Raw genomic sequence first — 21,935 nt, 5'->3', positions numbered from 1 at the left:
CGGCCAAGACGGCGATGGCCAAGACGAAGGCCATGACTGCTGCGATGCGGAACGGACATGAGGCCACGGCGATCAGCGCTGCGGGCGAGGCGGCGAGCAGTGCCGTCGCCGCCGGCAAGACGGCCGAGGAGGCGGAGGCCGCGGCCGCGGCCGCCGCCTCCCTCGAGAGCAAGGCGCAGCAGCTGCGCGAGAAGCTCGGCCTGCCGGGCCTCGGCGCGGACGTCCTCGCGGCGAAGGCGTGCGAGATGCTCGAGGTGTGGGCGAGTTGCCCGAGATTTCCAGAGGGTACCCGAGGTTACCCGAGACTAGGCGTGCGAGATGCTCGAGGTGGGCGAGGAGGGCGGGCGCTCCGTCGAGGAGAAGATCAGCCGCTGCCTCGCGGTTCTGGAGGAGGAGGAGGAGGGAGGCTTGGACGACGAGGAGGAGGGAGGGGGCGCGAGCGGCGGCGGCGACCCGCCCGCCGCCGCCGCCCTGTCGGCGGACGACGAGCGGCTCCGCGAGCTGCTGCGTGCCTTTGAGCACCACCTCGAGCTGACGGGCGACGACGCCGCCGCCGTCGTCCAAGAGGCTTGCGACTGCCTCGGTGTCGAGTGCTCCCCGCACGAGTCGCTGCTCACCCGCGCGGAGCGAGCCCACGTGATGCTCTCCTCGGAGCAGATGGCGCCGCCGCCGCCGCCCTCCGTCCCACCGCCCTCCGTCCCGCCGCCCTCCCGCCAACCACCCTCCCACCCGCCGCCGCCCACCGCCCGCCCGAGGCCGGCCGCCGCCCCGCCGCCGGCCGCCGCCCCGCCCCCCGCCGCCCCGCCGGCCGCCGCGCCGCCGCCGGCCAGCTCTGGCAGCTCCTCGCAGCAGTGGGGCGTGCAGTGCCCGCTCTGCTTCCTCTACTTCAAGGAGGAGCAGATCGTAAGCCACGCCTCGGGCTGCGACGGCACCAATGCCGGCAGCCTCCGAGCGCGCGCCTGGGCCACGGCTGCAGCGGCTGCAGCGGCTCCGATCCCTCCGCCTGCCGCCATGCCCGCGCCCGCGCCCGCGCCTGCGCCTGCACCGGCACCGGCCTTGCCCGCCGCCGCCGCCGCGGGCAGGACGCTTGGCAAGGACAAGGATACGTGGGCGGCGCTGAACGAGAAGGAGAAGCAGTCCGCGATGGCCCTCGGGTACAACGCGACGAGCTGGGACGCCGGCGACGCGCCAGAGGCATGCGAGCGCCGCTTCAGCCGCCTGGACGCGCGCGAGCAGGCGTCCGCGCTGGCGCTCGGGTACACGGCCCTCTCGTGGGACGCGGAGGCGCGCGGGCCTAGATGCGGAGTACCACCCCCTGCACTCCAGCCAGCACCCGAGACAACCACGCATTCGACTGTGCTCCGTCGGGCTCGCAGACTGGCCTCGGCACACGGAGCCCTCATACTCAGTCCCGTATCCGACCCTCTTTCCGCGCGTTCGTACTCTAGATCGGCGAAGAGGCGGCGACCGAGGCGGAGCCGGCCAAGCCCCAGCTGGTGCTCAACCCGCTCTCGGTGTGGGTGGGCTCCGTCGGCAGTGGACTAGACCCCGCGGCGCAGAAGGAGAACTTGGTCCGCATCTTCTCTGAGTGGGGAGGGGTTGCAAAGGTGGTCTACTCGGACAAGGGCTACGCCTTCGTCAACTTCGAGCACTCCTCCAGCGTCACGGCGCTCCTCGCGCACCTCAAGGCGGGCAACAGGCCGCCAGTCATGCACGGGCGCTCAGTCGTCGTGAAGCCCGCGCAGTGGAAGGGTCCTGGGCCTCCCCCCGCCGAGACCGCGCCGTCGGCGCCTGCATCGGGTGCGGCGAGCAGCAGCGGAGCCGGAGGCGGGGGCAGCCAGCAAGGCGGCTTGGGGCAGCTAACAGAGCTGAGCCTCAAGGTCGCACGCGTCCCCATGCCTCTCACGCCCCCCCCCCCTCCCCTCACCCCCTCTTCCCCTCCCCGCCATCTCCAGGCGTGGGTCGGGCAGACGCTGATGCGCGACGGGCCCGAGATGCTGCTGACCGAGCTGGGTCAACGACTGGCCCGAGATGCTGCTGACCAGTTCGCGGATTCGCATGCGCGGGACGCAATCACGGCGGCGGTCAAGAAAAAGGGCGGGCTCGGAAAGTGGCTCGCACAGTGGCCCGCCGACTTCGCCCTGCAGGGGCAGCAGCCGCGCGTCAGCATCTCTCTGTCGCCGAGGGGCAAGCTCGAGGCCGAGGTGGCCGGCATGCTGCGAGAGGAGGGGCGTGGAGTGCCACTCGGGCAGCTGCTTAGTCGGCACAAGGCCTTCTGCCGCCGCCCGTCCGAGGTTCGCTTGCATACCCTCGGCGACTCCAGCCTCGGGCTGCGAGGGCTCGTCAGCGAGATGAGCTCGCTCCGCCTCGTGCCTTGGCTGGAGTCCAAGAACAGGGGCGAGATGCTGGTCGAGCTGGCAGAGTGGCCCGAGGGAGGCGCTACCAACGCCACCGCCGCAAGGAGGGGCCTTGAAGACGTCGCCGCCGCCGTCATTGCGGAGTCGGGCGAGCCGATGATGCCGTTGACTCAGTTTGGTGCGGCGCTCTACGCGTCTGGGGGCAACGAGTCGCGGGATGAGGTCTCGGCGGCGGGTGGGTTGTCGAAGTGGCTCCGGCAGTGGCCCGAGACGTTCGAGATCGTCGGCCAAGCGGTGAGGCTTGCGCCTACCGAGAGCGAGCGGGAGGCTGAGCGCTTGCGCAGGGCTGCCGAGGCTGAGCGCTTGCGCAGGGCTGCCGCGGAGCAGGAGGCCGCGGTAGCGCGCCGGGCGGAGGCGCGGGCTGCCGCCGCCGCTGCGGAGAGGGCGCGCATCGCCGCGGAGCAGGCGGCTGCGGCTGAGGCGGCGCGCATCGCTGCTGCGGAGGCTGCCGCGGCTGAGGCTGCGCGCAGGGCCGCCGAAGAGGCGGCAGCGGCCGAGGTAGCGCGCATGGAGGCGGTGGAGGCAGAGAGGGTGCGCGTGATCGAGGCGGGGATGGCGATCGAAGCCATCAAGGCGGCCGACAGCGACCCGCGCCGCGTCATGGGTGCCGCGGGGGACTTGCCGCCCTCGACCAACCCGCTCAAGGCGCAGCACCAGTACCTGTCGTCGCTGCTCGACCCGTCGAAGCCGGTGGTGCCGGGGTCGGAGACGGCTCTCGCCGCGGTCAATGAGGCCTACGGCATCCTCTCTGACCCGCAGCGGCTAAAGGAGTACGAGGCACGGCAGCAGGCGGCTGCACGCGCGGCGCGCGCAGCACGCGCCGAGCGCGAGGCGTCGCTGTTGCCGACACGCCGGGCTGAGCCGGACACTCCGTCGCATTGGGGCGTCTTCACCGTCGCGTCCGACAAGGCGGGCATCCTCCTCGGCAAGAACCACTCGCACCAGATCGCGCTGCAGCAGCAGACGGGCGCGGAGCTGCACATCTCGGGTCCGGTCGCAGGCTATCAGTACCAGCGGGTGCAGGTCATCGGCGTGAGCCGCTTCGTGGTGGACGTCGGGGTCCAGAAGCTCATCGAGTGGTTTGGCCCCGACCTGCTCTCTGCAGAGGACCCCGAGATGCGGATGCGACTGTCGCAGGCCGCCAAGGACGCCGCCGACGCGGAGGCCAGGGAGGCGGAGCAGCGCAAGGCGCAGCTGGCGCCGCCAAAGAGGGTGTCGCCGCCGGCCACCCAGCAGGCGGGGGCACGCCAGAAGACGATCGTCCTCCAGCCGGCCAAGACGGTGTCGCTGTCGCCAAAGGCGCCCGCATTCGTCCCGACGGCGGAGCAGGTGGCCGCCGAGGCGGCCGCCGCGGCCAAGGCCAAGGCCGAGGAGGAGGATCAGGAGCTGAGGCGGCGGCTCGCGGCGCACAAGGAGGCGACGGAGGCGGAGCGAACGCGCAAGCTGGCGGCTCGCCAGGTGGACGAAGGGGCGGCCGCGCTTGTCCCGGGGCGCACTGTGAGCCGCGCCAATGCGGCAGCGCAGCGCGCCGCGCGGAACGTGACGCTGCCGTCGCCGGATGCGGTCGCTCCCCGGCTGTCCTTCTCGGCCCAGCGGATCCGCCTCGACACGGCCGTGCTCGCCGAGGCGTTGCCCCGCCCCGTCCTGCTCGACGAGTCCTCGCTGCAGCGCTTTGCGCTGCAGCCGATCATCGACCGGCCGGAGCCGTCCGACTTTGACCGGCAGCACGCCAAAGACGCGCTGGGCGCGGCCATCGAGAAGCTGGTCGGTGCCGAGCGCGAGGCGGCGCGGAAGCAGCTCGTTGCGCTCGAGGCGGCGATCCTCAACGACCGGCTGCTGCGGCGAGGGCCAGGCGAGAATGAGGCGCTCGCGCTGCTTACGCGCGCTGCGATGTGCGTCGAGAGGGCGACGCGCAAGGAGAGCAAGGAGAGGGAGCCCAAGAAGGAGCGCCGCGACGCGATCGAGGAGAACGGGCGCGACGTGGCGAGCTTGCTTCTGCGGCAGGAGCTGCGGGACGCGCCGAACGAGTCGACGCTGGCGCGGGTGGACAAGGTTGGCTTCGCCTCGCACGTGGAGGACATGCCGTTTGGGATGGCGGCGCTCGTCGCGCACATGGCGTCCGGCGACGACCTCTTCCGCCTCTGGTGCGAGCGGCGTGGAGGCATCACCCGGGACGACGCGCTGCGGGCCCTCAACGCGTGCGTGCGTGCGGGGCTCACCGACGCTCTTCGCACGGTGCTGCAGCTGCGGCTGGCAGCTGGCTCACCGGAGACGCTCGTCCACCGCTGCGAGCGCGAAGGCCTCCAGGCGCGGTACGCGCTGCTGGACGGCGACGGAGGCGAGGAGGACCGCCTCGTCGAGCTCTCCTTCACGGGCGCGACAGACGCCGCCAAGGTCGTCGGGATGCTGCGCGAGTCGGGCTGTGAGGTGGGCGACGCGGAGCTGTGCGAGCGTCCCGCGGCCGAGTCCTCCTGCAGCAACCTCGCGAGCGGCGAGAAGGTCGTCAAGGACGAGGCGGACCGGATGAAGAGGCACTCCAAGGAGGCGCTCGTCGCCGAGGAGGCGGCGCTCCAGGCCGTCCTCAAGTTCGAGACGGAGCGGCGGACCTACGACAAGAAGGTCAAGACGACGGAGCTGACTTCGCAGTTTAGGAAGAAGAGTCGGGAGGAGCAGGAAGAGGTGCTGCGGACGGCCGTGGAAGGCCTCAAGAAGCACCGCAATCTCGAGACTGTCGAGGCGCAGGAGCGGTCCAAGGCGATCACGTTTGCGCGCCTCATGCTGGGCATGCGGGTGGCTCGCCGCGAGAGGTATGCACGTGTCGTCGACGCGTCCCTCTCGACGACCGCGCCCTCGTCGGCTCGCTGCGCCGGCGTGCGGCTGCAGCTGAGCGTCTCGAAGCTGCTCGTTGGGCGCGAGCCGCAGCCGCAGCCGCAGGGCCTGCTGGCAAAGGGCGTCTCGTTGCTGGCGCCGAGCTTTCTATCGAGCGGCCCCGTCGGGGCGGAGGGCTCGTTGGAGAGCGAGCTCGGCGCTCTCAACAAGAAGGCCCTCCGCCAGCGCAAGAGGGCGGCCGGCAAGGTGTGCAGGATCGAGGAGAAGGCGATGGAGAAGGTGAAATCGGGCGAGAAGGACAAGGAGGCCGCGGAGGAGAAGTTGCGCAAGATCAAGGAAGACATTGCCTTCCTGGACCGAGAGCTGGAAAAAGGGCACCGCATCCTTGAGCAGGCGAGCCGCCAGAGCGCCGACAAGGACGCGTCGCAACGGCTGTGGCTGGCGGTCAAGAAGGCCGAGACCGCCATCGTCGAGTCCGAGAAGTCACACGCGTCGGCGCTCAAGCGCCTGCAGAAGCTGCAGCAGTGGCACTCGTGCCGCGTCCGCGTTCCCAACGCGACGGTGGCGCAGCTGGTCGGGGCCGACTCGTCGCACCATATCGCCCTGCTCAAGTTCCAGAACGAGTCGGTCGCGTGCGACCTCTCAGCAGAGCCATCGGGGCGCGGCCTCGCCGTCGGGCGTGTCCGCGACGGGGCAGCGCGGGTCGCCGGGCTGCTGGAGGGCGACGTGATCTGCGCGTGCGGGCCGGCGGGCAACGCGCTCGAGCTGAGGCGTGGCGCCTCCGAGATGTGCCCGCTCCTCTCGCCGGCGGACGCGTCGCTCCGCCTCTTCCTCGGCAGCAAGCAGAGCAAGCTGCGCTTTGGCGCGCATCTCAAGATGCCCGAGGACGAGTTCGTCGCGCGCTACCTCGAGTTCTGCACGCCGCTCAAGCTGGCGCCCCTCGCCGGTGGCCCGTGCAAGGTGACCGGCGAGGAGCTGTACAAGGACACGCTTCTCGCGCGCTTGCTGCTCGACCACCCCGACGTCGTTTCCGCTCTGCGGCGAGAGAAGGGCCAGGACAAGGACAGCCAGTGGGCGCCGAGGTCTGCAGACCTTCAGTCCTTCCGCAAAAAGGTCGCAAAGCAAGGCGCGAAGTCGATGACGAAGGGTGCTGCGACGACGCTGCTGAGCGCTGCAGAGGAGCAGGCGTCGACTCTAGTGGCGAAGCTCGATCAGAGCTGGGGCGGCCTCGACGAGAACAAGCAAAAGGAGTGGGGCTTCCTCGCGCGCAACAACTCAGAGCGAGCCCACCTCGACCACAGCCGCGTCACCGACGCGCTCCACGACTTCGAGCTGAGAGCAACGGCCTTCCAAACTCCAACGTCGTTTGAGCTGGTCAAGGAGGCGCTCGCCAAGTTTCAGTCGCAGCTGCAGGAGAGCGGCAGGCTGGCCCGCTTCGGCAACGTGAAGGGGCTGCTGGTGCAGACGGACGAGAAGCAGGCGTGGGAGGCGCTCTGCGACCAGCTGAAGCTGCTCCGCAGGCAGCACCTCGACCTGCTCGAGCAGGGCCGCTTCCGCAAGGCCGCGAAGCTGCTCGAGCGCGCGAGATCGCACGTCAACGACGCGCGAGGGCCGCTGCTCTGCCGGATGAAGAAGATGATCGAGGACATGGGGCCTGCCGAGCTTGAGCCGGAGGAGCTGGAGCCGCTGGAGGCGGAGCCCGAGTCGCCTGCGGCCGACGGGTCGACAGTCCTCGAGAAGCTCAAGGAGGCGCTCGCGGCGAAGAAGAGCCAGTACGAGGAGGCGAACGCGGCCTTCATGAAGGTCCGCGCGTCGTACATGGAGAGCCGGCTGAACGCCGGCCAAAAGGTGCCCTATACGCCGGTCGCCCGCTCCCCGATCGGTGCACGCCCCATGATCTCCGACCTTGTTTGCAGACGGCTCTCGCCACCCCAACCAAGGCCACCAAGGAGGAGCTCGACGCGGCGACGGCCGCCAAGGAGGAGGCGAAGAAGGCGCTCGAAGCCGCGGAGAAGGGCGTGAGCAAGGCCACCAAGCAGTGGGAGGCGCGCACGGGCGCCGGGTCGCTCGCAAAGGCGCAGCAGCTCCTGGAGGGGGAGGCGATGGAGAAGGCGGCGGCGGCGAGGAGGGCGGCGAAGGAGGCGGGCGCCTCGGTCGAGGATGCCGAGAAGGCCGCAGAGCGGGCCTTCACCGCCGCCCTCGCGCCGAGTGCTGCCGCCGCCGAGCCTGTCTCTGGGTGTGCCTCGTCCTCTCCTCCTCTTCCCAGCACCGCGTCCCTCTACGCCTGCCTGCCTCTGCGTAGGTCGCCTCATGCCTCCCGCCCCGGCTCAAGCCGTGTTAGCCTCGACGGCGGCGCGGGCGTGCAGGGGAATGGGTCGCAGTCGCTTTCCTCCATGGAGCAGGACGAGAAGGAGCGCAAGAAGGAGAAGACTGCCAAGCAGAAGCGCTTGAAGCGGCGGCAGCAGCTCGAGACGCAGCTCCACGACGCGAAGGCCGACCTCACGGAGCTCGCGAACCAGGACGACGCCAAGAAGGTGGTCGCGGAGGTGCAAAAGGAGATGTCGGCACGCCGGTACGTTGTCGGCTGCGCGCCGGACGGCGTGGCGGGCGGGCCGGCGGAGGGGGAGACGTGGAGGGAGCTCGAGTCCGACAGCGAGGAGGAGGGCGAGTCATTGGGCGGCGAGCTCACTGCAGAGTCGACGGCGGCGGCGGCGGCGGCGCCGGCGGAGGTCAAGGACGTGGCGGCGGCCTCCAAGGCGGCGGCCTCCAAGGCCAAGAAGGCCAAGAAGGCCAAGAAGGAGGGCATGGTCTCCAAGATGTTTGGCGCCGTCGCCGGCGTCGCCTCTGCTGCCAAGGAGGTGGTCAAGGAGGGGGTGCAGAGCGTGGCTTCCTCGGTCGGCTGGGAGCAGAAGCTCGCCGAGGCGATCCCGACCGTCGGCCTCGATCTGCAGGTCGAGCGCAAGAGCGCCATCCGGCTCGCCGTCGAGCGCCGCGACACCGCGGCGCTCGGCCTGCTCCTTGCCGCGGGCAGCCGCTCGGGCGCGGCCTGGCACACGTCGTCCGACGTGTTGCGCGCTGTGGACCACGCGTGGGCGCGGGCGCTGCACGGCGGCGAGGGCGGCACCGAGGAGGCGGACGGCTGGCGCGCGCTGCTCGAGCAGCTGTGGGGCGCGATGCCGGCGGGCGCGCTGTCGCGCTGGGCGATGGGCGAGCCGACCACCGACGAGGTTGGAGTGGGCTTTTGCGGGTCGCTGCGAACGGCGCCTCTTCACGGCTGTGCCTGTGAACAGGTGGACACGGAGTGGGCCGCGTACGAGCGCGAGAAGGCGACCAAGGAGGAGGCGGGCCGCGAGCCCGCCGGCGGCCGCTCCCGCCCAAGCCGGCCGCCGCAGTCGGGACGGAGGCTGGCGGCACAGGAGCCTTTCTTGAACCTTCTCGGAACCTTCCCTTAGGCCGCCGCTGCAGTCGGACGGAGGGCGGCGCCCACTCAAGGAGATGCTCGAGTTCATCCTCAGCCGGCGCGGCGCCTCCGCGGCCTCCGGCAGCCGGACCGTCAAGCGGCTCTGCGCGCGTGTGGGCGAGTGCTTCGGCGAAGTCAGCAGCGAGCGCGACGCCCTCGCCGTGCTCTGCGGCAAGAAGGCTTGCACCCTCGCTCGCCCTCTCTCGCCCTCTCGCCCTCTCTCGCCCTCTCGCCCTCTCGACCTCCCCACCCCCTCCCCTCCCCTTCCTCGCCCCGCAGGCCGGCGAGGTTGCCGTTGTCTCCTCCGCCGCGGAGCTGTCGCAGGTGCTCGAGGCTGCCTCCGAGGCCGTGCCTTTCCAGCTGTTCGGCACGCCGCCGCCGCTGCTCAGCGCGCTGCAGAGCATCGCCGGTGCGGGCGGAGGAGGCGCCCCCTCCAGGAGCCTGCCAGGCACCTTCTCGCAGCCTTCTCGGAGCCTGCCTTTAGGTGCGGATCGCGCAGGCGTCGGTGCGCTGCTCGTGGAGCGGCTCGCACACGACGCGCGGGCCGCGCACGGGCAGGGGATGGAGCTGCGAGGCAGCCTCACGCCGCTGCACCTCGCGGCCGCCGTGGGCGACGCGGCGGCTGCGCAGGCCTTCCTCCGTGCTGGCTACTCGCCGTTCGCTCCGACGCGGCTGACCCCAGATGCCGAGACAGGCCCTTGTATCCCCAGCACTTGAGAGGGCACGTGCTCGCCTGTATTCCGGCTGCACTGCCGCCGTGCTGCACTGTACACGCACGCCCGTGTGTTGTGCGCGCGAGGCGCGCTGGCTCACCGTGCTGTGTCGACACTCTAGGCGGCTGACCCGCGCGAGCCCGCTGGCGTACGCCGTGTGCTGCGGCCACGCGCACATGCTCGAGAGGCTGCTCGAGGGGGCGCCCCCGGTGGCGAAGCTGCCAGAGGCGGGGCCCTTTCTCAAGGCGGCGCAGCTGGCGCGCCGGGTGGCGCGGTGCGAGGAGGGCTTGGGCGGCGGTCCCGCCGCCCGAGAACAGAGGAGCGGAGTGCAGACGGCGGGAGCTGTGAGTAGGAGGGCCTCGGCAGCGAGCCTGCCGCAACCGGCGCGGACCTCGCGCAGCGGATCGGCGCGCTGGAGGCCGAGCTCGGCGAGGCGAGCGATGGGAGTGTCGAGGAGCGGCTCGTCGCCATCGAGCGGCTGATTGCTCTTCCGGAGGAGGAGGAGCCCGGAATGGCGAGCCGACCGATCTCGCTATCCGAGCTCGCCGTCCCGCCGGCCGGCCTCTCCGGCTTGCGCGGCGCTCCAGCCGCGGCGGAGGGGCGCGGCAATGGCGTTCCGCCGCCCGGCGAGTTTGGTTCGGAGGCGGGCGGCGGCGGGGCGGACGAGCTCTCGCGGCTCCTCTCTCTGGCTGTGGAGCTGTGCGGCGCCGTCGCCCCGAAGCAGCAGGAGGGCGGTTCGGCCACCCGCAAGCTCGAGCTGCGGATGGGAGAATGCGAGTGCCTGTGAGTAGGATGGCGGCCTGACCATCCGCAAGCTCGAGCCCGTCCTCGGCGCGCTGCTCAAGCTCGGCGCAGACCCGGCCGCGCGGGGCGAGGGCGGCCTCGACACGCTCGACCTGCTCGTGCGGTGCGGCGCTCCGTGGGTGGCGTGGGCGCACCTCGGCCTCGAGGCGGGCGGCGGCGCGGGCAGGAGCGAGGCGCGCGCGTGGCGCGCGGCGACCGAGCTGATTGCGGCGTGCGTCATTCGCCAGCGAGACGTCTTTGAGGGCGACCCGGCTCTGGCGGCCGCCTCACCCGCTGCAGCCTCGCATCTGCACGAGTCGACTGGCCGGCTCCTCCTCGCGTTTGTGCCGTGGCCGGCGTGGCCCTCCTGTCTGCAGGCGGAGCCGAGACTGCTCGAGATCGCCCGAGGTTGCCCGAGATCAGGCGTGGGTGTCGCCTGTGCTGCAGGCGGAGCTCAAGAGGCGGCTGCAGCAGCCGGCCAGCAGCTGGGAGGGCGCGCCGCTGCATGCCTTCGCGATGGCGCCGCAGGCCCCGGCCGTCGGGGCGCTGCTTGAGATTGACCGGAGATGACCCGAGATTGACCGCCCGAGCTTGTCCGAGAGTAGGCGTCGGCGGTGCCCCTCGTCGAGGCGCTGCTCCGCGCCAACGCCGCTGCTTTTGTCAAGTGGGGCGACGGCGGCCGTTGCTGCGGGCAGGCGGCGCTGCACTTGGCGGCGGCCGGAGGGCTGTATGTGTGGGAGGCGGACAAGGAGCAGCCAACCATCTGCCCGCGCGCGGACCGGTCGGCCGAGGTGCGACAGGCCACCTCCAAGGTGCGCTCGCCCTCCTCCTCGCGCCGAGCCTCTCATCCTCTCGGCGCATCTTCTCGGCGTCTCTCTCCCAGGTGCTCGGGCTGCTGCTGGCGCAGCGTGGCGCAAACCCGTTCGTGCGGGACGCGCGAGGCAACCTGGCGGTCCACCTGGCGTGCGCGGCGGAGGACGTCGACGCGGTGAGCCAGCTGGTCGCCCAGCCGCAGCACGGGCTGCACGTCTTCAACGGCGCCTACCTCAACCTCAAGAAGCAAAAGCCGAACGACCTGTGCGAGCATCCGGACAAGGACAAGGGCAAGCCGGCCGGCCCGGTGTACAAGCTGGTCGAAGAGCTCAAGGCCGAGGCGGCGCGCAAGGCCCAGGCGGCGGAGGACCGGCTCAAGAAGGCGGGCGGCGCGCCGTCCTGCATCGACTCCTTCCTCAACGCCGATGCGACCGTCGCCTCCCTCCTCGGACGCGACAGCGCGGCGGCAAGCGCCTCCAAGCCGAAGAAGCTGCCGCCGCTAAAGGGCGGCGCCGCGGCCCCGCTCAAGGGCAATACGTCGTCCGCAGCTCGTCCAGGCGCCGTCGTGTCGGCCGCGGGCAGCGCCACCGCGCCGGCGGCTGCGGCGGCGACGGCAGCGGCGGGCGGCGGCCGAGCGCGGGAGATGGGCATCGACCTCTTGCTGATCCTTCTCAGAACCTTGCCTGTAGGCGGCCGAGCGCGAGCGGAAGTTCGTCGAGCAGCACGGCTTCGAGTGCCAGCCGGTGCAGGTGGTCGTGACGCGGCACGTGCTGCTCCAGCTGGCCTTCCTCGACGTGACGCGCCGCCGCAAGGCCATCCGCACGCTGCACGCCCTCGCGACCGGCGCGGGCGAGAGCGTCTCGAAGCGGCTCGACGGCGAGCACCTCTTCGTCGCGCGCCCGCCCGGCAACAAGACCACGGGCAGCGACGTCCACTGCGTGTGGGAGCGCGGCTCCGCCGCTCGCCCCTTCTTCGAGGCGGCCGGCGCCGAGGCGGTGGCTGCTGGCCCTGCTGCCTCTCTCCTTCACCGGCCCCTTTCCTGCCTCTTCTCCCTGCTGCCTCCTCCCTTGCTGACTCTCTCCCCCGCTGCCTCTCCTCCGCCGCCCCCTCACTCCTCGCCGCCGCCTCTCTCTCCTCCAGGTGCGCGTGTGGTCGGTCGAGACGTCCGAGGCGCACCTCGAGGAGGTGATGTCGTACGTGGAAGAGGCGTGGGGCTACGGCAGCCTCGCCGACTCCGAGGCGGGCTCCTTCCCGATGGGCACCAACAACGAGCTCTCCCACCCCGGCGACCAGTGGCACCCCGTCCACTCGGACGAGGGCGGCGACGTGAGCGTGCCGTACGTGATCAAGTGGCACGCCGTGTCGGACCACCTCTCGCGGCAAACCGGCTCTTCGCCCCGCGAGCCGCATTTCCCGCAAGAGTGTCGGACCACCCCCTCGGAGCACCTGTAGGCTGCTCCTCCTCACGGAGGAGCTGCTCGGCGAGGCGTGCGACCTCGCGCAGCGCGGCTTCCACCTGCCGCTGCTCCTCGACGCGCACGAGCAGTCCCTCGTCCCTCCGCCGCAGCCGACCTGCTCCACGCTGCTCGTCGGCCGCTCCGGGACCGGCAAGACGAGCCTCGCCCTCGAGATCCTGTACCGAGTGCAGGAGACGAACTCGGCTCGCCGCGCGGCGCGCGACGCGGCGCTGCGTGAGCGCGCCAGCGGCGACGAGAGGGCGACGGCGCCTCCGACGCCGCAGGAGCTGAGCGCCATCGAGGGGGGCTTGCCGCCACACACCAACGTGCTCTTCCTGTGCAAGAGCGTCACCCTCGCGTCGCGCGTCAAGAGCCACTCCGAGCAGCTCATGCTCCCGCTCGGCGAGCCTCCTGCCGACTCGGAGCGGCTCAAGCTCGACTTCTCGGCCGCCGAGCCGGAGCTGCAAGCGCCGCTCTTCCTCTCCTCCTCCGAGTGGCTGGTGCTGCTCGACCGCTGCCTCCCGCCCGACCAGCGCTGGTTCAAGTCCGAGCAGGAGGAGGCCCAGTTCAAGGAGGCCATCAACGGGACTGGCGACGGCCTCGCCTCCCTCCTCTCGCACATGGAGCTCGCCGAGGGCGACGACCGCCCGACGCGCGCGCCCGCTGCCCATGAACACGTCCATGACGCGTCCGAGGCACGTCCACTAGGCGACGACAGCCCGACGCGGTCCGCCGGCGACGCGCGTGGCGGCGCGGCGGCGGCGGCGCGGCAGCGGCGACAGAAGGGGAACGCCGCGCCAGAGGCGCGCCGCGAGCTGCTCACGTTCGAGATGTTTGAGCAGCTCTTCCAGGGGCACAAGACGCTGCGCTCTCTCTCGGTGAGCACGCTCTACCGCGAGGCGACCCGCTACATCGGGACGCGCCGTCCGAGACCCGTCCGAGACCCCTACCAGAGCCTTCCGCGTAGGCCTTCTCCTACATCAAGGGCAGCCGCGAGGCGATGAAGACGAAGGAGGGCTACCTCTCGCGCGACGAGTACATCGCGCTGGCGAGCAAGATGTCGCCGCTCCCCGCCGAGATGCGCGGCGTCGCCTACGACGCCTTCGAGGACTACCTGCGCAAGAAGCGGCGGCACAGGCTGTACGACGTGTGCGACGTCGTCTTCCACCTCTTCACGCAGGTTCGCCAGGGCGAGGTCCGGCACTCGCCGCTGCACCGCGTCATCATCGACGAGGTGCAGGATCTGACCATGGCGGAGCTGGCGCTGCTGCACGACGCCGCGACCGACAAGGACGGCCTCTTCGGTGACGCGGCGAGATTGCGCGAGAGAGAGCGAGATGACCCGCTCTCCCTCGACGTGTAGGACGGCTTCTTTGTCTGCGGCGACACGGCGCAGACCATCACGCGCGGCGTCGGCTTCCGCTTCACCGACGTGCGGCTGCTGTTTGACGGCCGCCCGAAGCCCGCGCAGCTCATCACCAACTACCGCACTCACTCGGGCATCCTCACCGCCGCGAACGCGCTCGTCTCGCTCCTCACAAAGCTCTTCCCGACCACGCTCGACCGGCTCGACGACAAGCGCGCGTCTCTGCACAGCCTTCATCTTCGGCGCTCACCCCTCTTCGTGTTGATAGGCTCAACGACGAGCGCGGCCACTTCCTCGGCCCGCCGGTGAGACACTTCCGAGACACTTCCCCCCACCCCACAGCCCCTCGTTGTCCCTGCCGCCACCAGCTAGCGCCTGCCCCGTGCCCGACCCTCTCACTCCCGCCTGGCCCGCCCGTCCCTCGCCAGCCCGCCCTCTTGCCCGATACGACGCCGGCGCGCGTCTCGGAGATGATGCTCGCGGGGGACGAGCTGGGGTTGTGCGAGATGGGCGCGAACCAGGTGGTCATCGTGCGCAGCGCCTCGGCCAAGAAGAAGCTGCCGCCGCTGCTGCAGTCCGGGCTCGTCCTCACCGTCGAGGCGCGACCCGCACCACTACCCACCTGACCGCGCACGCGCAGACACGCACGCACAACAACACCACACACCACACCCCGCCCACGCTTGCCGCCCCCTCGCAGGAGAGCAAGGGCCTCGAGTTCGACGACGTCTGCATCTTCGACTTCTTCGCCGACTCGCCGCGCGAGTGCACGTGGGCCGTCCTCAGCACGCTCGACGGCGACGAGGCGGCGGCCGGGGCGGCGACGGCCGACCGCGGCGCCGCGCCCTTCGACCCGGTGCGAGACAACATCCTCTGCGAGGAGCTCAAGATGCTGTACGTCGCCATGACGCGCGCGCGCAAGCGCTGCTTCGTCTACGACTCGTCGACCGAGCGGCGGAAGCCGCTCTTCGACCTGCTGAGCCGCGCCGGCGTCGCCGAGAGCGGGCTCGAGGGCCTCCTCTCCGTCTCGAAGACCAAGAGCCGCAAGTCGTCGGCCGAGGACTGGCTCCGGCAGGCGGACAACCTCGAGCGGAACCGGCTCTGGGCGCACGCCGAGAAGGCCTTCCTCAAAGGCGGGGACGAGAAGCGAGCCCTCGAGGCGGGCGGCCGACGGCTCTGCGACGAGGCGGCCGTGGCGCCCAAGGAGGCCAGGTCCGCCGCCTTCCACCACGCCGCCATCGCCTTCATGCTCTGCGCGAGCCGCGAGCCGGAGGAGCGCGCACGGGGGGTGTCGCTTGTGCGCGCTGCGCGAATCTGGTGCGCCGCCGCCTCGTTCGCCTCCTCGAGCCGGGCAGCGGGCTTCTACGCGCGGGCGGGCGAGGTCCTCCGCGACGGCGTCAACCCGCCTCGCCTCGTCGACGCGCTCTCGTGCTTCGTCGGCGCCGCCGAGCAGACGCCCAAGGACAAGATGGCGTGGGCGACGGCGCAAGGCCTCGCCGCCCGAGCGCTGCAGGACAGCGGCGCCGACGCGGAGCGGCTCGAGGCGGCCTTCAAGCCGCTGAGCTTCCTCGCAGCGCAGGCGGAGAAGGCCACGCTCGAGCAGCTCGTCGACGCGATGGCGCCGCTGCTCAGCGACTTCAGCGTGTCTGGGATCCGCTGGGAGGAGGACAAGTGAGCCCCAAGTGAGCCCCCCCTGGGGCCCCATGGCGGGCCGGCCTGTACGTTGCGCGGACTCGCCCAGCTACGTGGGAGGGCGCTACGGTGTCCGCGCGCCGTGCAGTGGCCACGCACACTACAGCCCGCTTTCGTTGCCGCTCGCTCGACGGTGACTGAAGGTGGGTGTCGCAATGGTTTCTGCATTCTGGTGGGATGTGGTTCTCTGCCGTCTGTTTCTTCACGTCATGGCGATGGAGTTTTTGAGTATATACGGGTCTTTTGAACAACACAACTTCACAAGACTGGGATCGTGAAAGAGAGTGTGGTAGCAGAGGCGGGCGGGGTGGGGTCACTCATCGTCCATGACCATGTCATCGTGATCGTCGGATGATGGCAGCTGACCCTGAAGGGCGTCATCGACGCCAAGGTCGTCGGACGGCGGCGGTGCCGCCGCTGGCGCTGCCGTCTCACCCGCGGCCTCCTCCGATGCCTCAACCCGCCCCGCCGCGGCCTCACCCTCTGCCGCTGCCCCACCCTCCACCTCGGCCTCCCACGTTGGCGTTGCAGAGCCCTCTACCTCATCAGCTTTTGCCTCCTTGCCCACCTTGTCCGCCGTTGTATCCTCCACCGCGCCGTCCTCAGCCTGCCCCACTGTCACCCTCTCTCCCTCCAGCGTGTCTGCAACCGCGGTCACTGCTGTCGTCGACACATCCTGCTCTATCTCCGACCCCGCTTTCGCGTCCGCCTCAACCTCCGCCTCCCCGTCCCCCTCCTGCTCCTCCTCTTGCTCCGCTTCCGCCTTTGATTCCTCCTCCGCCTCTGCCTCAACGTCCACCACGGCTAACACCTCTGCTTCCGCCTCCGCCTCCACCTTGGCTACCTCCGCCTCCATGTCTGCCTCCGCCTCCGCCCCCGCCTCCGCCTCTCTCTCTTTGCTCGCCTTGCCCGTTGCTTCCGATGGCTCCGGCTGGGCTGGCGATGGCTTTGTTGACAAACGGGTTGCTGTGTCCTCCTCCTCCTCCCGCTTCTCGTCGGTTTCCGTGCCCTTTTCACCTTCGGCCTGCGTGTCGTCGGTAAATCCCTGAGACGGCTCTGTCGCTTCAGCTGGCATTAGCACTGGCATTAGCGTCTCAACCGCTTCGACCTCTGACTCCGACTCCGACTTGGCCTTCGAGCTGGTCTCCACTGCCGCAACTGCCGTCTCCTCTTGCATGTCTGCGGCATCGCCTCGCCCCACCATATCAGCAGGCTCATGATGAGTAGACGCATCCTGTGCCACCTGTTCCGCCATCGCCCCTGTTCTCTCGTCCGAGCCTTGCCTCGCCACGCTAGCTCCTCCACGGTACTCCATGGCTCCTACCGCTTGCGTCACATCAATGTCCGCCATCGCCCCCTCCTCTTCTACCGCCTCCACCACTTGCGCCACCGTCGCCTGCGTCGGCTCTGCGGCCTCTGTAGTCTTCGTCTCTGCAGCAGCTAGCCCAAAGAACGGCTTCGGTGCCGGTGCAGAGTTGCTTGCGCCGCGGTCGGTCGGAACGTTTGCAGCCCTCTCCTCCAGCTTGCGTCCAGACCGGCGGCCTCCACGGACAGGAGAACGAGCTTGCTTGGGCGCCTGCTTGGGCGCAGCTTTGGCAAGCCTCGGGCTGGGCGCGGTCGCTGCCGACCTCGGCTTTGTGCCCGTCCGCCACGGCCGCTGTCTCTCCAGTATGGGCTCGGGCGGCGGCGCCGCAGGCAGCTCCTCTGGCGCCGCTCGCTCAATGCCGGGCTCTAGCGCCGGCAACGGTCGCCGCCGTCGCATGGCGCGGCGCGTTCTGGCATGCACCACCTTTGTGAGTTCACCGGCCGCCTCGTCGTAGAGCTGCTGCAGACGCTCCACCTTGCCCTCTAGAAATCCAACCCGCTTCTCCGCCTCGTGGACTGTGGAGGAGCACGCAGCCACGTACTCGGCAAGAGCGGCGCCGTGCTCCTCCCTCGTGCAGTTCGCAGAGGAAAGGCGGTGAGCGGTGAAGAAGCCCGCGAGGGCGGTGTGAACCACGCGCAGCTTGCGCGCAGTTGCTGCTGCATCGCGCTCAGCCGACGCCCGCGCGGTGTTCTCGGCCGCGATGGCCGTCTTGAGCCGCACCACCTCCGCATTGTCCCGCCGCTCTGTGTCTGTGGGGGCCGCGCCCGCTTCTAGGGCCGCAAGGACGCCCCGCTCTCTCGTCGTCTCGTCAAGGAGACGCCGGATCTCCGCCTTGAGCGCGGCCGCGCGCATTTTGGCGCTCCGGCGCTCGTTCTGAAGCTTCTCCACGTGGAAGCGAGCCTCCTCGTGAGCCGGGAGACGGAGCTCCATCGCCCGAATCTCCTCCTTGACTCGCTTCAAGGAGTCCCTCATCGCCTTTGCGTCAGAGGCCGAAGGCGCCTGGCCTAATGAGACTGGCGGGGCATTTCGGACAGGCGAGACTTGTCGCTGCCTCCCTTCGCGCTCCGCCAGCCGGTCCAGCTTCCTCTCCGCCGCATTTCTCGCCGCCGCGACAGTTGCGAGGTGGACCTCAGCCGATTCGAGCTGCGAGTATAGGGCGTCGCGCTTCCGTCTCGCCGCCTCGAGGGACCGCTTTGCCTCATCCAAAGGGCTTGCCACCGCGGCCAGCCGATCGCGCTCCTCCCGTGCCTCGAGCAGCGCCGACTCCTGCGCCGCCTGCTTTGCTCCATCAGCGAGCCGCGCTGCCTCCGTCGCTGCTGCAGCGCGCTCATCCTGAGCGCCGGCGCGAAGCTCCTCCGAGTCCACCACCGCACCGCCACCGTCCAGCTGAGGCGGCGGCGCGAGGTGCCCCTCCTCCTCGACGTAGTCGCCTTTGTCGGCGTCCATGCAGACTGTAACGCTTCGCTTCGGCGCGAGTCGACTACTCGACTTTTCGGCGGGCGCAATATTTCTCTCTTTTTCAGACATGCCAGCTCACGCGCCTGAGTGTTATTTAACAAGTAGGCCAAACTCTCGCTCTTGCTAGTCCCCCGACATCGAGGCCGGCGCTTGCAAGCCGCCCCGGACGCGGGGGGCCTTTATTTAGCCCGCGGCCGGCTAGATCCCGACACCAGAGCGGGGCGAGCCTTTCTTAAGGTTGGTAGGTGAAAAGAGATGTATGGTTCTTGCGCGGCAAGATTGGGCGTCTTCTACTCGAGTACCGCAGTCCTTTTTGATGGGCGGCGGCCCTGCCCCTGCGCCCTGGCTGGGTGGGGGCCCCTCCTACGGGAATGTAGGAAAGAGCCACATACGTACAACGAGAGAGAGAGAGCCTCGACCGCCGTGCAAAGCTCGCTTCCGAGCTCTCACGCCGCGCGTAGGGCCCTTGGGGGCCTAGAGAACACAAACAACCCCCTCTCCCTTTTCTCCCAGTAAGCTAAAAGTACGTACAACGAAATAGAGAACACAGCCCGGTCTCCCTTTTCTCCCAGGTAAGCTAAAAGTCAACGAGAGGGTAAAAATCTTCATTCATTCCTTGGGACGTACACTGTAGGTAGGCGGTCGCGCAAGTGGCACGCAAGGAGACAGCGTTCCACGAATGGCCGACGATATGCCTGGCTGGCTGTTGCTGGCCGATCGGGCCTCGGATGAGCTGGGAGGGGCGCTGATCCAGGCAATCGACTCCATCATTTCGATGGTCGAGATCAGCTTACCGAGAGAGAGCCAGATTTCAGCTGTAACTATCGTCTACGTAGCTGCTTCGGTCGCACTGCGTCTATCGGCAGCAGCTGTTGCGCCTACCATGATGATGAATCTCGCCCTGGGAGGAGATGCTTGCATGGCTCTCGCTGCAGTGTGCGTGAACTCAACGGATAATTCGCTGGTCAGGTCAATTGCCGTGGTGCTTACGTTGGCAGGCGCTGCCCTGATGAGCGTCTACTGGGGATTTTGTGCGGGCGGTGTCATATTCTCCTTCATGCCTGGCTTTCCCATCCATGTCTATGGGCCTCACACCACGGCACGCTTTGCATTCTTGCTGCTTCACTCAACAACTGGTCTCGGTCTGGAAGCGATGTTTGCGATGGTGCTGCTGCGAGACGTGTGCTTCACTCCGTTGCCGCCTGGACCAGTTCCGAACGAGTTGCGGCACGCCTCCCAGGCTCGGCGCGCAAAGCCAGCTCTCTCTTTGCACACCGTCGTTCCACCTCGGCTGCGGCCCATGATGCGAGCCGAGGAGAGAGCTGGGGGGGAGGAGGCAATGTAGCCCACGCCGCGCGCACGCGCGTAAACCGCACTCTCTCCTTGTCTCTAGCGTACTATATGCCGTCTGCGTCACCACGCACCGCAGGTGCTGTGCGTTCGTGACGTGTGGCTTTTTCAACTCTCGCCGCACAAAGACAAAGACTACCAAGATATGAAACTTGAAAGAAATTAACAGAAATCGGCTCGAGAATATGTGCCCCCCTCGTAGTGTCTACTCATTGGGTGTGCGCGGTGTGGCTGCGCAGGTAGTGCCCTCAACCTACATTGCGTCAACTTGCGATCCTGCTACGATCAGGTGCGCACAGCCAGTGCATGCATCGGATTGGGTCACGGCGCGTCCCCTTCTGCCGATATTTGTCACTTCTCAAAGAATGTGATCGCAACGAGTTGAAAGCAGAAGAAGAGGCTCGCATACGAGGCAAAGAACCCGTTGGAGGTCTCGGTGAAGGGCTGTTGGGCGGAGAGTGGACGAGAGCGTCATTGAGGGAAGGGGGTCTGGGGCGTTGCGTGGAGGGGCGATGAGGTGCCTGGCGGAAGGTGAGGATGCCGGCAGTAATGATCCACAAGCACGCAATGACCGACACCATGAGCTTAACGACACATCCTTGCTCGTCAAGGCACTTGAAGAGCAGGGTCATAATAATCGTAATGATCGAGGCGACGATGCCCAGGATCGCCTCCCACAGATCTTGGTCATCCTCGTTGGCATCGCTGAGCGGCTTGATGCACGCAAACAGCAGAACCATGCACGCGCAAAAGAGGCCCATCGCAGGCGCGTGGATCGAGAGGTCGTCGCGCGAGCCTACCAAGAAGGGTGGCTTCACAGCCGAGCTTTGCCCAAAGGGAGGCTCTGGGTGCGCACCAAATCCGCCCGCTTTAGACAACCTCGACCGGCTCTTTGTCAGCTGCTTGCGCACCGTCTCGTAGCAGTCGCCGAGCGCGGAGAGAGAGAAGCCGAACCCAGCCTGCAGTGGGAGGAGGCCGGGGTGAGCAAGCCGCGGCGAGAGGTCACGTCGCCCTCGGGCGGGCGGCGGGGACGCGGTGCCCAGAGAGCGAAATAGCCATTCCCGACGTTGGTCTCAAAAGGCGAGTAGAAGGTTCCCACCGCTGCAGCCGCCGCCCACCAAAAGACGAGGAAGATGGCGACAAACTGCTCGCCTTTGACGGGCGAGCCACGAATGTTGCAGATCACCTTCTCGAGCGGTTCCGGCTTGTACTTGATGAGCATGAGCACGATCGCACAAAGGGTGAGCGCAATGGACCCAACGACGATGCAATAGGTGTGCGGCCCGTCCAGATCCACGTCCCACAAGTCACCCGATCCATTGTCCAAGCTCATGTAACCATTACGGGGTGCAGCCGCTGCGGCGATGAGCCAGACTGATGCCACACAGATCCCCAGCATCTTTGTGGGGTAGCCGTCGGCGATGTCGTCCCCCTCAATTCTCGCGTCACCAATCCGGCGGTTGTTGACCGGCTTTGGCACCACACCCGGCACTCCAGGCACGTCCACCTGCACTCCCTCGACGCCGTGCCCTTCCTGCGGAGGATAGTCCGCCATTCTCCCGCGTCCTCTCGCCTCGGCCCAGCAGGTTCGGCGTTACTGTCGCCAACGCAAACGGCGGGCACTCCGGAAGGCAACTCACAGAATGCGGCGGCGAGCCAACTACTTTGTACCGATCGGCAGAAGAAGCAGGAGAGAGAGAGCTGCCACCTGCCAGACTCACAGAGGAGTGTTCGAAACGAGAGTGGACCTGAGCAACGACATGACTTGGGTCTTGGCGGCAAATGTGAAATGATCGGAGTGGGAGTCAGAAAAATGTGGTTCTTGCGCGAGGACCGAGGAGAGCTTGATGATAAACTCGAGGGGCCAAAATACACCGCGAGGAGGGCGGAGTTGCGCCGAGAGGCGGGTGAAGCCGCGAGAGCAAGGGATCGGCAGGCGGCGGCGGCGTCGCAGGACGAGGCGCAGAGCCGCAGAGGAGAGCGGCGAGACAGACAGAGGATGAAGCGACAGACAGTTGCGAGTTGGAGAGAGAACGACGAGAGGAGTGGGACGACCGCGAGGCGGCATGAAGGGCGACAGACTGCAAAGAGAGATTGTGGAAGAGGCAGACGCCCACAAGGCGCAAGGGTGGGCGACGGCTAGCAACACATACTCCTCTCCTTAAAATCCCTGTCTGAGTTTGTTTTGCCTGTCTGTTGTTTGGGGAGAGAGATTTTTAGCAATACCTTCA

The 21,935-nt window shown here is 68.6% G+C and overlaps 2 protein-coding genes across 2 annotated transcripts; one reads left to right on the top strand and one right to left on the bottom strand.

The window, feature by feature from the left end:
* Positions 1–11,260: 11,260 nt before the first annotated feature.
* Positions 11,261–15,782, top strand: EMIHUDRAFT_463681 (hypothetical protein). The gene is made up of 9 exons (XM_005774589.1): positions 11,261–11,634; positions 11,705–12,010; positions 12,156–12,364; positions 12,468–13,350; positions 13,440–13,829; positions 13,869–14,056; positions 14,107–14,143; positions 14,267–14,437; positions 14,539–15,782. The coding sequence occupies exons 3-9, from the start codon at positions 12,204–12,206 to the stop codon at positions 15,511–15,513; spliced, it is 2,805 nt and encodes a 934-aa protein (XP_005774646.1). The 5' UTR covers positions 11,261–11,634; positions 11,705–12,010; positions 12,156–12,203; the 3' UTR covers positions 15,514–15,782.
* Positions 15,783–15,843: 61 nt separating this feature from the next.
* On the bottom strand, positions 15,844–18,423 carry EMIHUDRAFT_207368 (hypothetical protein; the record flags this gene model as incomplete). Its single annotated transcript, XM_005774588.1, has 4 exons — positions 15,844–15,897; positions 16,036–16,206; positions 16,324–16,370; positions 16,491–18,423. 4 exons carry the CDS (start codon positions 18,421–18,423, stop codon positions 15,844–15,846), a joined length of 2,205 nt encoding a protein of 734 aa, XP_005774645.1.
* Between the last annotated feature and the right edge of the window lie 3,512 nt (positions 18,424–21,935).

The sequence above is a fragment of the Emiliania huxleyi genome (genome assembly GCF_000372725.1).
Source record: "Emiliania huxleyi CCMP1516 unplaced genomic scaffold EMIHUscaffold_31, whole genome shotgun sequence".
Taxonomy (NCBI): Eukaryota; Haptophyta; order Isochrysidales; family Noelaerhabdaceae; genus Emiliania; species Emiliania huxleyi.
This window is presented reverse-complemented; position numbering and strand designations above follow the sequence as displayed.